The sequence below is a fragment of the Sylvia atricapilla genome, chromosome 2 (assembly GCF_009819655.1).
Source record: "Sylvia atricapilla isolate bSylAtr1 chromosome 2, bSylAtr1.pri, whole genome shotgun sequence".
NCBI lineage: Eukaryota > Metazoa > Chordata > Aves > Passeriformes > Sylviidae > Sylvia > Sylvia atricapilla.
Genome location: NC_089141.1, coordinates 51175425 through 51193094, shown reverse-complemented (window position 1 = coordinate 51193094; position 17670 = coordinate 51175425). Strand labels below are relative to the sequence as shown.

The 17670-nt window shown below is 43.2% G+C and overlaps 1 protein-coding gene across 2 annotated transcripts; it reads right to left on the bottom strand.

The window, feature by feature from the left end:
- Positions 1-2185: 2185 nt before the first annotated feature.
- LOC136357706 (fibrinogen-like protein 1) lies at positions 2186-11155 on the bottom strand. 2 transcript variants are annotated; one of them, XM_066313219.1, is made up of 8 exons: positions 11016-11155; positions 9662-9746; positions 8727-8937; positions 7529-7688; positions 6308-6405; positions 6138-6226; positions 4539-4729; positions 2186-3580 (listed from the first exon to the last, which is right to left on the bottom strand). In XM_066313219.1, the coding sequence occupies exons 2-8, from the start codon at positions 9734-9736 to the stop codon at positions 3391-3393; spliced, it is 1014 nt and encodes a 337-aa protein (XP_066169316.1). In that variant the 5' UTR covers positions 9737-9746; positions 11016-11155; the 3' UTR covers positions 2186-3390. The 2 variants fall into 2 exon arrangements, with proteins under 2 accessions (XP_066169316.1, XP_066169318.1); XM_066313221.1 differs by lacking the exon at positions 11016-11155 and adding an exon at positions 9823-9973.
- Positions 11156-17670: the final 6515 nt, after the last annotated feature.

Genomic DNA, 17670 nt, shown 5'->3' with positions numbered 1-17670 from the left:
GTTTTAAAACCAGACATCACAAATTTGCCATTAGATTCTGCTGTAAGTATTCAGAATTGGGTTGGAACCCCAACTAATGGCAGAAGCAGAGCTCAGGCCTTTGTGAATGGCTAAGACTTTTCTTGCCATTTGTGAGGGATAACTGTCTCTCTGGGAACTTTGCAAAGACCAGGGGAATGCTAGTGGGCAAAAGCAAGAAAAGAGGAGAGAGATGCTGCCCATGGAAGTTGCTGTAAGAAAAGAAAGGTTTAGGCAGTGGACTATTAGTCTTAAATCAACTCTCTCCTAAGGAGCCAAACCCTACATGCCCTTTAACCTTTAACCTGCCTTGTGGGTGTGAAGGCAAAATTAGCATGTGCTCCATTCTCAGGAAGTAGGCTGCTATCTTTCTCCAAACTGGCTTTCTGAGCAGAGACACAGATTTCCCAGTCCCACATGTCCTCCCCCTGGCTCCCTCACAAGGCAATAGCAATTTTAAGGGAAGAGCAGCATCGCTCTGTGTTAGCTGCCAGTTCCGATGGCACCCCACTGCAGTGTCCAAAGCTGGCACAGGTGACCTGACAGGCACACGGAGTTACTTGCTGTGACAGCATAGACGAGCAAGCCTCGGCCTTTGGCCACCACAGTCAAATCTGGCTGTTTGAATGGCCTTTTTGATGGGTTACATTTTGCAGCTGCTGCTGGAGTGAGGGATCTGATTCACAGGGTGATGTGAGCTCCCTCTTTCCCGGGAGCCGTGCCAAGATGCCAATGTTCAGCACTTGGCTCAGCATGGTGTTGGTACCAGTGATGCATTCCCATAAACTGTCACCTTGAAAAGCTGTGTAAAGTGTTTAAGAACATGTTCACACTTGAAGAGTTATCCAAAGGCAATCAAATGTAATGAGTCTTTAAATTGACTTAAATGAGCTGGAAATCAGACTGCTGAAGCAATTGCTGCTCAGGTTACTTGCCCTGCCTGTACTAAGGTAAGGTTTGTGGTGTGAAGTACCTTCAGCCTGATGCAGTGATCGATCATCTTTGGAGCTGCAGGGCTACAGCATCTGTTTAAGCTTTGTTGAGACTCTCAGCATGGGAGGGAGGAGCTGGAAAAAAACAGGAGATCAAATGTACAGTGCAGCAACATTGAGCAGAGGGCAGAGAAGGGGAACATAACTCTAAATCAGGATGCTGCTTTCTGCAAAGTTGTCCCAGTGTTGGGCTGTCTTATGCATTAGACATACTTGAGTACATTTTACATCAAAGAAAGCAGGGCAGACCCCTGCCCTGCCAGCTTGTCACACCTTGGCCTCCCTTTCTCTCTCAGGAAAAAGCACCATAACATTGATGCTGGCTGAAGGCAATCCAGCTATAATGCCTGCCCCTGACAAACAGGGAAATAGGCTCCATAATCTGGATTTGACTTCGCTCATTGCTCCCTCACTGAGGAACTGGACTGGGTACTGGTTGTCTGATTAAACCCTGCTGATTTCATTTCCAGCTTGATATTCCATTATCAGATGGTTTACCAGCTTCTTAATGAACTGCCAGACCACAAATACTGTCCTCTAAGTACTGTCGTTTCCACAGTCTTCACCCTACATCCTTAGCTCTCTACTGAAGAGTGGGATTGAGCATCACCTGCCGGAAGGCATGAATTTATTTCACTCACATTTCTGTGTCTTCCACATAGACAGAAATTGTCCTTTCTGCCCTCAGTGCTGCATCAGTGGCCACACAGTTACAATGTGTGCAGTCATTCCTTATGTCCCAACATACAGTTACAACCTTGCACTAAGATTTTACTGTATCAAAATACAGAAGTAGTGATCTCCCTTTCAGAAGGGAAAGAACAAGTGCTGCCTTTTTGCAGCCCTTTACAAGAGTAGTCTCATTTCAGACATATAGGTGCAAATTTCATGAGCATGCTTGAGAAGAGGGCAGGGGGGCAGTCTAGCCAAGGGCTTTAGGAGCACAGCTCCCTGAAGTGCTGCCCATTACACTGGGTTGTTCATGTTTGCAGTTACTGGGATGTCTAGGAAGCAGAGGAACCAAACCAAGTTTTAAACTGAACCTTCTCCTCATGCCTCTGCATTGTCTCCAGGGTAGCTTGAGCCGTGAAAATTAAACTTACCTTGCAGACCCTTTCAACTACCCAGAACAGCAGGTGAAAAAGCACCAACACTGAAAGAATACATTGCTCATATTATGAGTTTTGCAAGATTTTGATCCAGATTTTTGTTCACATTCCTATTGTTGAAAACCAGATAAAAAGTATTAAGTCTACTCAGATGGTTTTATTTCACTCTTTATTGATATGTATAGAAATTACAGTATGTATGGATATAAAAGCAAGTAAATGGAAAAGAAATACCAGTTTAAAATGTTATTATAAATCAGCAAAAAAGGAAAGAGACTTATTCTACAGCATGGTAGTTAAATGGTTTGCGTCAAGCTGATACCACAGTTCATTTTTAACTTGTTTTTAACAGCTGTAGAAAATAAATTTTCAGTATTCCATTCCTTTCAGTCATTTGTGTAGCTCTTTCATTTCATCCCAGTGAGACAAGGAAAGCAATGTGCCTTGTGGTTCAGCCACTTTCTGATTCCCATTCACTAATGCAAAGTCATCTGGTAAATTACAGGAGAATGTGCTCACCTTAATTTTAGTAAAATCTGCCTAATTTTAATCTGGGGTTTGAATCTGGTTGGCAGAATTGTCTTTGACTGCTTTAATGTCTTGTGGCGTACTCTAGCAGGGGATCTGCAGAGAGGAGCTGTTGCAATGGAACCCACACTGTCCATATTGTGGGTGTTTACTTTGAAGCAGCCTTAGTCGGGATGCACACTGGCAGTTGGAGCATGTCCATCCACAGGTTTGATTTCACACGCTCCAGGAGCACTCTGCAACTGAAGTGTGGCAATCAGAACCATAGGGAAAGTTGCTTAACAACATTCTCCTGATGCAGGACAAAGCACTAACAAAGGCACACCAGATGAAGTCCAATTCCCCATCCCTTTGTTTTTTTCTATCCTGATGTTCTCATAACTGAAACACTGATGGTTAAAATCAAGATGAGAAAGGTTTAGACCTTGAAAAGTATAGACTGATTAAAGGATGTGCTTGATCCTTTGAAGTCCAGAGAACTTTCAATCAACATTTTCCAACAAAGTATTGAAAACTGCTGAAAAAGAAACCTCTGGTTATCCTGTGACTGCAATCCATATGTTTTTTCTTAAATTGTTGCCTGGCTGTGCTCAAACAACTCGTGCTGTTAGCTTCAGTTAGCAGAAGCAGGTGCAAGTCCAGCTATCAAGTGCAGGTTTGGCAATTGGCAGCAGCAGAGCACTGGCTATCAGCTTACACCATTCTTTTCAGCCTGTGCTTTTTCTCTTTCCAAAGCAGCAGGTTCAGCTGCTCTGACTGTTCTCTCCATCTCCACTCTCGCTGTCAACAAAGAACAGAGCCCTGATTTTCATGGCTGAATATTTCAGTGAATACCACATCCCGTGCCATGTAGACCAAACTAAGCCATCATCATGGGGTCCATTGTACCTCCCTTTTTTGTAGTATCGCCCATTGAGGTTTACAGCATGGCACCTAAGAACAATGCAGGAAAGACAAAAAGGGAATTATGTTTAGCATGAGAAGATATTGCATCATTGCAGTGAAGTACCCTTCTCACACAACCTATATTTAGATATACCAGGACATGATGGACTAAATGGTTAATGCATTTAGTGGAACACAGAGGAATATGCGGGTCATGCTGGTCAGATAATTTAGCCAGTTGACTCCTTCAGGCGTATTAACGACGGACATTAGAACTACATGGCCTGAACAAAGGGGTGTAGTGTCATTTGGTACACTCTAGCTCAAGTGTAGATAGCTCCATATTGACATCTAAAAATGCAGATGTCTTTCATTGAGGTAAATTCTACTACTGACGTATGTTTTTGTAGCTCCACCGATTTCAATTGGTATGTGACGAGAATCTGGTCTAAGAGGCTCATCCTGCACTAAAGCAGAGAAAATATGAGAGTGTTATATCCCTATTTCCAGGGCTGTTAAGCATGAGTCCCTATCCATTGAAGTGTGGCATATGCCCAAACAGCAAATATACCATCATAACTGTTATGGGGTAGCTCTGCCCTTAGACATGCTCCACTCTAGGGAAATGTCCTTTGTAGACACTTCACTCTAGGGAAATGTCCTTTGTAGACACTTCACCTTACCATGGCTACAGTTGTTTTCTTCACTGGAGTATAACACAAAGCACTTTCAGAAATTTTAACTGGACTCTTTTTCTCCAGGTCATTGTCCCCTGTGCATTTTTCTGACCCATCTTATTAAAGTGAATTCAACTTACCTGCTTTGCTATAATAGAAGAAGTGAATTGTTTTCCTTTGAGCATCTTTAGGTGTGAATATCTGAGGTTTGGCTGTGAGAGGTCACAAGTGCACACAGCAACCTCCAGCTGCTGTAAGGCAGGCAAGTCCTCTCAGCCGTACAGCCACCACACCCTGTGCATCCAAAAGGAATCAGCTCTTTTCCATACCTGTTAAACCACCAGCCACCCTTGTTCTCTGATGCACAGTTGCCTGTCAGGAACTGATCATGATCCTTATCAGATGTGGTGAACTGCATCCCTCTGTGAGAGGCTGACCACTGATCCTCAAAATTGCTCCCACCAGACAGAGCGTCGCCAGCATTACCAGAATAGGTGCCAAACCATAACCTGTAATTATCCTGCAAGAATACGTGAAACATTTATTTCATACCCATTCCTTCTGCCTTTCCTCCCATTTCTGAGGCCAAATTAGCTCTGGACATTTCATCCACTATCAAAGGTATGACTACTGAACTCAAGGGTGACTCTTGCCTCCATGCTTTAATGATCCCAGTATAGATCAATGAAGAATTTAAACTTCCAGAAGGGATTGGTAATTACTACTCCTGCTACAAAGGGCTTCAGGTTTATTGTCATTCAACAACCATTTAATACACTTTACCGTAAGATGGAAAGCTCTTTTTAGCTGATCAAGAACAACTTAGCAGAAGACTGCTAAGTGTCAAGTAATTGCCTTCTGATAAACAGATCAGTTCTTCAGCTAGAATAAATGCTTAGGCATTTTGCTCTTCCAAGGACTAGAAGTCATTTGATTTCTGTGGTCTTGTCTTGGTAGGAATACTTAGAATAATAATTCCATTGTGCACAGCTAACAGGTCCAAGAGATCTTTGATGTTAAGTGGATGATCACTTTTGTGTTGTGGGCTTTCTCCTGTCATTATTGTCCTCATTTCTTTAGGAATAATGGCAGTAAGGTATTAAAATGAAGCTGTTCAAACTTCTCATAAGAAACCTCTAATTGCAAACTGAGCATAATGTGCACATTTCTGGAGCAGGGATGGACCTGGAACTAGGGCCGGTCCCTGCAGTATCCTTGGTTATTTAGGCTACTTACATATGGTATTCAGGAAGGCAAGTCTGCAAAGAATAGCACCTGTATGGAGCCGGACACTGTCTACAGCTAGAAAGCACAGCATGAAAATACAGGATATGTCTGTCTCTGGGCTTTCTGTGTCTGTTGCAGCAGGTGTAGTGCTACAGGTACCTCTCTTCAAGATAGGAACTTACAACTGCTCTTTCAAAGCTTTGATTAGAATTTTCTGTTTTATTTTAAAACAAATTTGAGAGGATTTGCTCTGGCACTTGCCTTTTATGTGACAGTCTGAAATACTGTCTTAGGAAGCAGAACAGGGTTCCATTTAGTTGCAGATGTCCAAACCCTAAGGGTCCTCTCACTAACAGAAGACTCTTAATCATGAGGCCAGAGGCAAATACATGTGGGAATCCCTGCGCTCTGTGGCAGACAACCGTCCTCTGTTCAGGGGCAGAGTTAGCAAGAGGGCACAAAAACACATGATGCTGTCACCCACTGAGCTGGGCACTCAGTTGTAAGGAAAAAGTCCCAGGTTTATGTCCCTGATCCCAGGGCTGTTTGTCAGCCAGACAAACTAGGAAGCCCAGGAAACCAGAGCAGATAAGTTTTGTAGAGCTGTATATACAACCCTGACAGTGGTCTGATGCTGCGTATGCAGCTGCCCCACCCTCACAGACCAAAGCAAGCAAATCACTGCTCTCTCCATTTCTTACCTGCTCATTTGCAAGCTGGAAATTTTCATAGATTGCATAACGTCTTTCCCCATGCCAGTCCATCAGGTCAATCCTTAATGAGTTCTCTCCTAAACATAAAGTTGTGTCATGTTAGATGAACTATGTAATGCAAATTGGAAAGAAATCTATGGAGAAAAAAATACTTGGACCTCTAGCAAGCAGGTCATGGATGTGCTCATTGCCCAGCCAGTATTCATCATTCTTGCCCTGGAACTTCCCAAATCCCAGTTTGTAATCATCCCATTTTCTGCAGAAAGACATAAATACCGATGTTGACATGAGAGAGGATTAGACAGTTTGTGACACTTGAGTATGGTAATGATCAAAACTTCACCTGTATCTCTAGATACTGTTTCCTAAATTATCCGACTCATCTAGAAGTAAATACAACTCACAGCTTACTTCTTCCCCTGCTAAAACTGTGCACACACATAAATGGGGATCAAACCTTCAAACTGCAGATGTAGTGCTTTGCAGACTGATGTTTCCATTTAAATGGGAAGGGAAAGCAGCAGCTGTCACATTGGTCTTCAGCAAAACATCTGATATTGTTCTTCAGCAAGTCATAGTTCACATCATCTATGTATTACCTTTGATATTCTCTTATACTTCTTTGTGTGTCATCATTTCCAGTTTTAGTAACCCTGTGTCTATTCCCTCTCTCACATTGTTATTATGGATATTCATTCTGCCTGACCTACATACTAGTCAACGCTCCTCTTCAGGATGTTTTTATTTCACCTGAACTACCATGGCTGGATAGCTACCACTCTCTGGGCAAGACGGCTTAGAGTCAGTTGAGGTAGCTTTGCAATGCACTGCACAGACTTTAGGAGGCATAAAATATGCCCTGAAATTGTGTGTGAAATAACCTTCATGGGGACATTTCTTCTTAACTATGCTACCAGAGCATCTCTCCTCCTGTAAATTTTAGTGTGAATGTCATCTCTCTGGGATTTTGCATAGGAAAAGGACAATCTGGTTTGGCATCTTTTAGAATTATCTGATTATGATAATAAATGTTACAACATGCTGAACATAATTCCTGATATGAGAACAGATCTGTTCAACAGGTCTCAGTCTGTGTACTGATAGCAGATACCTGCCAATTTGGAGCCTTTGACAGTCTTCAACAATGATAATACATGCATTCAAATGCAGAGAACCCATGAAAGTTACAGATCCATTTTGAAAATGGGCCCCTGTTGCCAGTAGGTACCACCAGATTGTTCTAATCTTATATTTTCATCACTAATATATAGTCTTGCATATCCTGCTTCTCAAGGGTGGGGATTTTCCCAGCAGCAGGACAGGGGTAGGAGGTGGTGGCCTGACTGCAAGCCCTGTTGATGCAAGAACAGTGCCCCCACCTGTTGAAATTCTCCTTGCCATTACTCCGCCGCTGAAGGACAGTCCAGCCCCCGCCGTCAGACATGTCACAGAATGCCAGGAAGGGCTCTCGATCCGCCCTGGGTCTGATCCGGTAGTAGCCACTGGTGGTGCTCTTCCGGTTAAACACTGCAGAGCAATCTGGGCACAGCGGCATCAGCTTGTTAAAGGGGCTGGGGGGCAAAGCCAAGGGTATGTACCACCAAGACAAGATGCCACTGAGAGGCTGTAGGGGACAAGGACACTTGGCCAGCCTGTGCATAGCTCTGCAAGCCCTGGAACGCCAAAGGAAATGATGCAGCAATGTAGTAGCGATGCTGGTTTGCAAACTGCCAGCTGACAAAGGGCTTTAAGGCTTGAGGGCCTTTACAGCCATGCCCTCTGAGGGAATAATGCCCAAATCCTTGGTGAGGTGCAGGACAGCTGCAGCTTAGCCTGAGGCTATATCATGAAAGCTTGGGACTGAAACTATCAGCAAGATCATTTGCAGGGAAGCTAATTTCTGTGTGGAAGGTAAGGTAATCTCAGCTACACTTCTGGTAAGATCAGGGAACAGTATTTCTAAAATAATAGGCTAAGCTCCTGTGTCCAGCTCTACCAGGGCTGGATCAGGAGAGAGTTTTCAGGATCTCAGTGCTTCTCACTTTCAGTGTAATGCCCAAAGGCTAAAATCTTATGACCATGTTCTCAAAGTAACACCAAGGAACAAAGTATGCATGCCTGTTCCTGTGCCACAGGAGTAATGGGGGAGCTGAGGAACAGGAAGGCTTGGCTCATCCAAGCAAGTCTCAGTGCCTGCAGCTGAGCCAGGCACTCTGGGCTCCCCTAAGTCACTCAGGGAATATGGGCTCTCTGAGACCAGGACGCATCTTTTCCTAAAGCAGATGCCTAAAGTGGAAACCATGAGAGGTGACTGTTCCTCTCTGCAGCTAAGGAGCCCAGCTGAAGATGTCCATTTTGTACCTGGGTAATAGCTGCCTACAGCTGGGATAAGCAACTCTAGCCCCAAGGGATACCTTATAGTGTCAGGTCAACCAGTCATCTCTTCTCCTTTCCATGTATCTGTATTTTAAATCACAATCCACTTTAAAAAAAATTAAAACTTTAAGCAGAAATAAAATATGATGCATGGGACACTGCAGGGAGAAATAAACATTGTGGCACTACTTCAAACTGTACCTTGGTCGTACACTATCAAATTTCCACTGGTTGTGGGTAAAAGTGTCTCATGCTGCACACTCCTGTTGCCTGAGAACAGTTCACTTTTTGTTCTGTGGTAAGTGTTCCCCAGTATGTCCTTCAGCTGCATTTCATATAAGTAAAGCAAGTCTTGAAGATGTTTTAACCTTTGTCTTAAGTTATTGTTGTCTAGGAGGCAGATATCTTTGTCCTGTGGAGAAAATTAAACAAAACCCCCCACACTTCAGTCAGTGGTAAGGAGAGACACAGAGAAAGGAGTATCTGTCTCCTCTTCACCCTAGCATGTCACACTGCCTATGTGGATCAACATGATTTCATGTTGATCTCTTCCTAAGGTGTCCAAATCTTGCACAGCTGAGCTGTTGAATTGAATCCAGTGGAAAGGGGGTTTCTGCAACGACCTCAGCATTGATCAGAGCATGCCAGAATATGATCAGATGCACAAAAATTTACTTTGGACAAAAATAATTTATCTTGACCCCTACTTGATGAACTCAAGGGGGAGGTTTGCAAACTATGAAAGTGCTCAAGTTGATAAGAGAGGAAAAACTTGGCTCTTGCACTGCAGATGGGCGAAACCAGCAAGGTTCCAGAATTAGCTTTGTGTAAAACTGAAAAAGAGCTGATATTTTGGCTATAAAAATACATTTTTAAAAAAAGATATTTGTTGTTGTTGTTTTTGTTGTTGTTTTGAATTCTCAGTAATGTCAGTTCAGTCTCCCAGACAGCTGCACAACTGTTAATGCTCTGAAAATCCTGTATTATCAGGATGACATTTCTTTAGCTGCAGGCAGATGCCTTTCTGCTCTGCTCTTGCAGGTCTCCAACCCTCTTGTGGGGGAGTATCCATCTCTTCATGACCGGGAATGGTGAACCATGGAGAGAGTGTACGCACATAGCTAAAAGATACACACCGAAAATCTGGGTGCAGGTGAGCCAAAGCTGACCAGGAGAAGGAGCAGCAGCAACCAGTGCATCATCACACTCATTTCTTATCACCTGAAAAGAGGCATTGACAGGCTGTAATGGAAGCTTTTTTAGTTCCTCTCACAACTTAATCCCCCCTCACACTTACATTTAATTCCCCAGGAGATGCTGCAGGATTTGTTAAGGAGGTTGCTTGAAACTCCAGGCAGGACAAAATCAGGGCAAGATGTATATTAAAGAGAAGCTAAAGCACCAGTGCAGTATGCTGACAGGGATAAAGGCTCAAGTCTGCTCCTGATTCCCTGCAGAAAAAAATACTCTGTGCGACTTTCCAGCAGCCTCTGTATCTCCTCCCAGGTACCCACACAGACAGGATGTTGCTCAGCAATCATGTCTCCTTGAGGACGTTTCATCAAAATCCCACAGGGTTTATTCAGTTCAAACTTCTCAAAGTGGAATTAAGACGAATTTGCCTCCTGGTTAAGTGACTAGACATTGCCCCTGCTCAGTCCTTGGAGTGGCCTGTGAGGATGGGATTACCTTGGAGGCCTAGTCACATGTGTGACAGAGTGGACATGAGATAATTTTTCCTTGGATTTCAGGGGAAAAGATTTTTTCTACAACACACAGATGTGGTTTTGATTGGAGAGTCTTAGCTAGAAAATACGGTAAGTGACTGCCACTGGGAACATGCAGCTGAATGTGAGTGAAGAGTACAAATTGTTCGCAGTGTACTTGGATGGTGCTTTAAAGAAAACAAAATCAGAAAGAAAAAAATCTGAAAAACAGGCGAAACACAACTCCCCTCTTTCACATCTGGAAATGCTGCAGAAACCTGGCTCCCCAGCTCTGTGCTGAGTGACGTGCTTTGCTTCAGCTACGGCTCTATCACATCCCCGCAGCAGCTGATGCTAGACTGCTTCCAAACCACCAACGCTGCTGCAACAGAGGAGCCCTCTGCCAAGATGGGCAGACAGGGCTCAGAGCAAGCTGAGGGAAGAAGATCTCCACAAGAGTTGCCCATAAAAGATGACATGCAGGGTAGGTGCCCCAGTCTGTGGCAATTTTTCAGCTCCTAGAGAGAAGAGTTCAATATTGCAGCAAGGTGAACCCTGTGAACCCAGGACCACTGGTGCTGTTCACACCACCCCACAGTGGTGCCAGTGGCTGCAGCACTGGTGCTGAGGTCAGTCAGACCCCATGTGGTGCCCATGGGTGATGGCAAAAAGTGACCAGGAAGGGTGGGATGAGTGACAGCTCCTGGAAACCAGGCAGTGCAGAGCAGAGAGAAAGAAAGCAACTCCATCTACACCTTTACCAAGACACATGAAACGCACGTACCTGTAACTTGCCTTTCTTCAGACCTCCTCCTGCAAAGATTATCTCCTTTACAAGTCAACTGCAAAAGAAAATTATCATAAACCTGGTTGCATTTCAAGAGGTTGATGAGATTTTCCTCTCCAGATGACCCCCATCAAGGGCACAGATGTTTCACAGTACTAGGCAGTTTCACAGGAAAGGTACTCACAATTCCTTGGGTGAAAATTACCCAAACCCCAAGTTTTCTGTTGTTGCCCAGTACTCCTCTTGCTGCTTCCCAGTGAAAATAAACAACAGAAGGTTTCTATCAACAGTGCTCTCTAAAGGAGAGGGGAGAGTGGCTCTGCTGCTTACGTACTATTACCTACCTTGATTAGGAAGCTCAACCAAGACTGATTTCTTTGAATGTTTATGTGAATCACTCAGACTAATGCTCCCATGTGGGAGTTCTGGCTCATGTGTTTTAACACTGCCAGGATCATTTCAGTAAGTTCTGCAAGGTGGAAATAACTCAGCTTTTCCATTCAGCATTCCTTTTGCTGTTTAATCTGTTTTATAAGAGCACAGCTGTAATGCCAAAGAAGCTGCAAATCTGAAGCAAGGACGAATGTGGGGGTATTAAGCAAGATTTGCTGTTAGACTGAAATCTCAGGAGGGTTGTGTAATTCTCCTGCGAGCTGGATGATTAGATTTGCTAGTTAACACAAATAAGGACATTTGTGGAAATAAGAAAAAAAACCACAAAACCAAACAGATGGGTGACTCCCTTTGCATTATGGCCAAGGAATTCCAGATTATTTTAAAGAAAACAGCAGGATTGTTCCATTTTACAGGGCTTTGTTCAGAGGAGAGACCATGGGCACAAAAAACAAGGCACATAAACCCATGGTAAATGTCTGTGCTATACTTCAGGAAAGCAGGGCTATCCAGGTACTACCAACCACAGCAATGCTATTTATTCCTTAAAAATTGCATTCCTCTTCTCCCGCAAGAACCCTGATTCATTTCACTGCCAAAGGATTATGTAAGCAGTGCTTTTCTTCTCACTTGTTTTCAAGCCCCAGTTTACGACTGGTTTTGATAGCTATGAAATTAAGTGCATGAAATGTTTCCTCTTCTCCCTAGTGGGTACTTGGCCCTTTTTTCTGCTCTTTTGGCCAGGAACTGCAGCTAGCAGCAGGGTGCTCAGGTACCACGCACTGGAGCACAGGGAGGCTGCACATAACTCCCTGGGGCTTTCACTGGCAGCAGCAACTCTTTCTCAGCTGGACCCATCCAGACAGTGCTCAAGATGCTGTGCAACAATTTATGCTCCTGTCTATGTGGCCAAAACTCTCATTGGCCTGTGAGCAACTCCTGATCCCAGGTGGGATCAGAGACAGGGCCGAGGCTGTGGTATCAGTGTTGGAGTTGTGGTGTGGGTAGCACAGTCAGTGCCTGCAGCTGTCTGCAGGGCCATGTGATTAGGAAGCATCAGGCCACACAGCATTAAGTTCTGCTGGTCCCAGGGCAGAAGGGAGCAGTGAAACTGCAGTGCCAGTGAAAACTCACATGTGCTTTGTCACTGCAGCGTTGCTGGAACAGGACTCAGTCTCCAACCCTTGTTCAGTGGCTGCCAAAACATCTCTCAGAGCCAAGACATCTGGAGCAGTCTCACACTGCCTCTAGGCCTCCGCCAATGTTCGCCTCAGCGACATCTGCATGTGAAAATTCCACTCAGCTGGAACATGGTTCTTGCATACCTGTTTCATCATTAACTTCTTTTCCCAGGCTAGAGAAAGCTTTAGGAATATCTGAGGCACAAGAGAGGGGTTGCCATGAGGTCGAGTTCACATGAGGTGGGTCTAGCAGGAGAGTGTCTTCAGGTACTGCTCCACTGGCTTGGAGCTAAAATAATTAAATCATCATAAAACATGAGGACGCTGTGTGATCACCAGTGTTTCCTCACAGATGTTGAAATCTCTAGGCAATGTGACAATAAATGCTGGGTTGTCTTTTTCCTGGAATACATATGCTTCACAAATATTCTGGAATGCAAATTCCCTTTTAGTTACTTGGAAGGAGATCAGATTCCCTTTTCTTAAGATATTCAATGATCTTGTCAGCAAACAATAACAGTCTCATTAACTAAAACTTTCCTACCCTGCTGTCCTCCACCTTCCTTCCACCAAAAGTATGGAGGTGCTGAATAGTAGTCACAAAAAAAGTATTATTCACACATTACATGCAATACCAGTACATGCAAACTGGCGGATAAATGTGACTAAAAAGCATGGCTCTGGGGTAGCTCTTGATATTCCTACAGTTATGCAGGGAAAATGGCTCGGGATGAAGACAGGGACATGACACCTGGTGGATATTAACATCTTCAGAGCCCAAAGGAACACACTACAGCTGGAAGACAGTAGTGACATCTCAAAACTCTTCCAAGACTAGTTTCTTGTTAGTTGTTTGTTCTTAAAGGGGAAAGGAAAGAAATGAGGCAGACTGCATCAGGCTCCAAAGGAGGTAGAGAGACCTGAGGGTTTCACAGCAAGAGTCTGACTACCTACCTGTGCTCTAGGAAAAGACAGGATAGTCTGGACCCAGCTCAAAGCCAAACAGATTACTTGCAGTGAATCCAGGTGCTCCATGCACTTGCATTATTTTTATACTTTCCTATCACATCCCACCTCTCATGAGCACTGTGCTCACTGGGACAGACTGCAGACCAGGCTCCTTTGCAGGCACTGCAGGTGTGGAGGTTCCTACCAGGGCCCTGCAGGTCCTTGATGTTTAAGCTAGTGTACATCTCTGCAGGAGTCTGGGCTGCCAGGTTGGTTTTTTTAAAAATAGTTAATATATGAGATCTGAAACAAATATTTATTGTTTTTTTTTATTCTAACAACAAAGGGCTTGATCAAAAGTAAGATAAATTGAAAGGACCAGGATGACATCAGCCACCGGTTTCAGCCTACGATGTAACCGAAACCGGCATTTGCGCATGAGAAGTCTGTGGTTGGTAAGCAAGGAGTAACCACAGAAATCTGTGTACAAAGAAGCAGCAATGGTGGCAGACCATGAAACATGCTAGATCTGAATATTTTGATAACGTTCAAAGAGCAAATACATAATTCAGTTTAACTAATGAGTCTGCATGCAGCCTATGAGTATCTAATGGGTTGACACAACAAATGTAATTAGATTGTAAGTTCCTGAGGGCAAGCACAGGTCCCAGCAATCCCGTGTCAGGAATAGCTGTACCAAAGGGAATTAATCACAAGACCAGAGGGAGTGTGTGGATTCCACGATCTTCTACCTACTTCAGGTCAGAGATCTTCCCTGACCTAATTCACTCCCATTTGAACTGGAATGTCCCTTGGAGAAAAAGACATTTTGTTGTAAAATATTTAGTGCAGAAGAACCAGCTACAAACCTTAGCATGTTCTTCCACTTTTTAATTACTTGCATTGTTAACTTTTTTTTTTCCCCTGAGTCTGAATCTTCCAAGTCTCATCCTGCAGCCTTTTAATTTCATGATGCCTTACTCTGAGAAGGGGAAGAGCCTTCTGCTGCCAAATGCCTTTTTCCCTGCTAAAGGCTAGGTCCAAACATAGAAGCTGTGTGCTTGCTCCTGGCTGGAAATCTAAACCTCCATGACCTGCTTTGGCTGTGGGTGTGTGTGCAGGAAACCCAACAGGGTCATGGAGTGAGGGGCTGCTTGGAGCTTTTCTTAGGCAAGACAGGATCAGAACTGCAGATTCTGAAGGGATCTCTACAGCCCAACAGAGAGGTGCCAAATCAATTTAGCTGCCTCAAAAGGTTAGGCAATAGCTGAACAAATACCTTCCTAGACCTAAATGTTGATGGTGTAAGTTTGCTTATAGCCCTTCTGGGGCACCTTGTCTTTTTTCCCAACCCAGCCCTGTCTGACTGTGATTAAGTCACTCACATTAAGAGCCATATAAAAAGCTCAGGCAATATTTTCAAAATCTTTCCTGTTTGTGGATCCAAGAACCTCACTCCTTTTGTCACAGTGCTACATGCCACAGTCATCTGTCACTGGCTATTCCCTGCTGTTGTTCCTGGGCTATTAATTGTTACCTGACTTCCTCAGCCACTGATGCTCCCAGTCTGACCTGGGATTACCCGGTGCAGTCAGGATGACTGTGATTCAGAACACCTGAGAAGTTAGTCCAGAAATGCCTGCCAGCTTTTCAACATGCACACACACAGGCTGTGCAGGTGCCTTGCTGGGAGTTAGAGGGACTGTAAGCAGACCTAGAATGTTTTTAACACATGGTCCTTCAGGTACTAAACATACTGAGGTGGTGTGTTCTGAGCCTGACAGGGGATGTAAGTTACAATTTACTCAGTGCCAGGCAGTCGTTCTTATTCTATCCTCTAGACCTCTATCTATCAACCATGGTTACAACCTCTGTGTCAGCTGCAAACTTCATCATTCAGGATTTTATCCAGGCCATGGTTTAAAACAAAACAACACAACATTAAACAGTGTAAGACAACACCCAATCACTGCAGAATCTCTCAGGAAAAGAATCGCTTAAGGATAGTTTATCTTCTAGTTATTTTAAGACTAGTGTGCTGCACTTAGATCAATGTGAAATGGATTGATTGAACCTTTTAAATCAAAGTTATTTTCTAGCCTGTCAGTTGCTTACAGAAGCAACAAAATACTTTTATTTTAGCAGTAAAACTTGCAATCTTGTTTTAGAAAAGTATTTGACACAATTATTTTCCATAATCATGTGTTGATTTACAATTACTACTAATATTACTATATTGCTTCTACTATTAAGCTTCTTTAATATTTTATTAGTTGAAACTCTCTGTCTAATCTGCTCTCATTTCTCAGGGAGCAGAGCCAAGCTGACAAACTATCACCATCAGGTCATCTGATCTACCTGTTTTTAATATTGTCAGAGAATTTTCATTTTTACCCACTTATTTTCTTATTTCTGCTATCTCAAGACTTAATAAAAATGTAATTATTTTTCTTACCTGTCTTAAAAGAATCTTAAAAGATATAGAAGTCCAATACCTACCAATTTTAAAATCTGTCAAGTTAAGAGATTCTGTTTACCAGCTTCTCTGTTATTTTTGGAATGCAAAGTATGTCATCACCCTTCTGAGAAATGCATACTTAATCCTGCTCTTCAGCCAGTATGTAACTGGATTATTTACTAAATATTTAAATCTTTTTGCATTTTTTGACAATTCAGCTATTTTACACTGATGAAAAATTGTCAAGGATCAGAACTGGATTCTCAAGGACTGTTAAATACCAGTATCATGACTCAACCAGCAAAATATAATGAAAAGTATTTACAAAAACAGAACACTTTTAATGCTTCTTTTTTACTTTTGGCTTTATGAACCTTGGATCTTGTTCCTATACTTTTCCCTACCAGCTGAGAGATAGAAATTTAGTTTTATTAGTAAAAAGGTGGTGGTTTTTATTTTAGTCCAGAAGTTAGGGTCTTAAGAAAATAGATCAACCACCAGGAAACTCATGATGACGCATGAGAGCTGGCAAATATTCTACAGCCTCACCAATGCTGTAAGATTAGCAACATTGAAAGAAGTAGTCACAACAATCAGTATCACCAGCAATGCAGCATCTATCTATTTGATGAAAACTGGGAAGAGCTGTTCTTCCTTTTAAAGTGCACCTGCAAACTTAAGCTGGCCAGCCCTGGAATTTATCCTGGGCACCAAAATGGAAGCCCCCCCCACCTCCTCTGGCTGGTTTTTACAGGTTGTTCTGTGAGAAGTTCAATACCTCAACTGCCTTCACATCTTGGCACTTGCAGAGCCCAGGACAGGGAAAACTGGATTTTTTTATTTCTATACTCTTCTCTGATGTGGGCCTCCCTCTGCAACTTCCACCACAGAGGCGCTCCACAGGTGTAAATTCCTGGAGAGAGGAATTCACAGGATCCCCACCCGGTCCACGGGATCAAGCCTGTTCTAAGTAACCTGTAGTAGCAAGTTCATGAAAGAAACATGGTCCCCAGTTGTGGTATAACTCTTATTAAAAGTGTACATAGCCTTTAGAATATTTTCACCGTTGGGTTAGAATAGCATGAGCCTGGATTGCCAATAGTAAAATTATTAATAAGCTTGCTAACCAATAATATTTGTGAACAATTCCTAACAGCAACGTCAGACTTTTCTCTTAAAGATAAACGCTTATATAATAGTTCTTTCTACAAACTACTGTGCACCTACTTCTTGCTACATTTTTTAAATTTGTTACATCTTTCCTGCCTTGACTGAGTAGTCTATTCTTTCTAACTATATGCTCTTTGTTCTCTCAATTACAAGTTCCCTTTGTTTTCTTTCCCTACACTGCATGTGACTTCTTTTATAAGTAAGAGAAAACTAATTGAATGCTTCTTCTCATCATCCAACTTAGTTTCCATTCTTGTTTAGCTGCTTCTCAAATACTGAGAATAATTATCTGAATATACCAAATATACTTTGCACCAGACTCCTGAAGTTTGACAAAGACAAGTTGTCAGTCTATGCAGGGGATGGGTCCTGGCTGATGGCAAGTTGAACAGGAGCCAGCAGTGCCCTGGCAGCCAGGAGGGCCCATCCTGTCCTGGGGTGCATCAGGCACAGAATCACCAGCCGGGCAAGGGAGGGGATTGTCCTGTCTGCTCTGCACTGG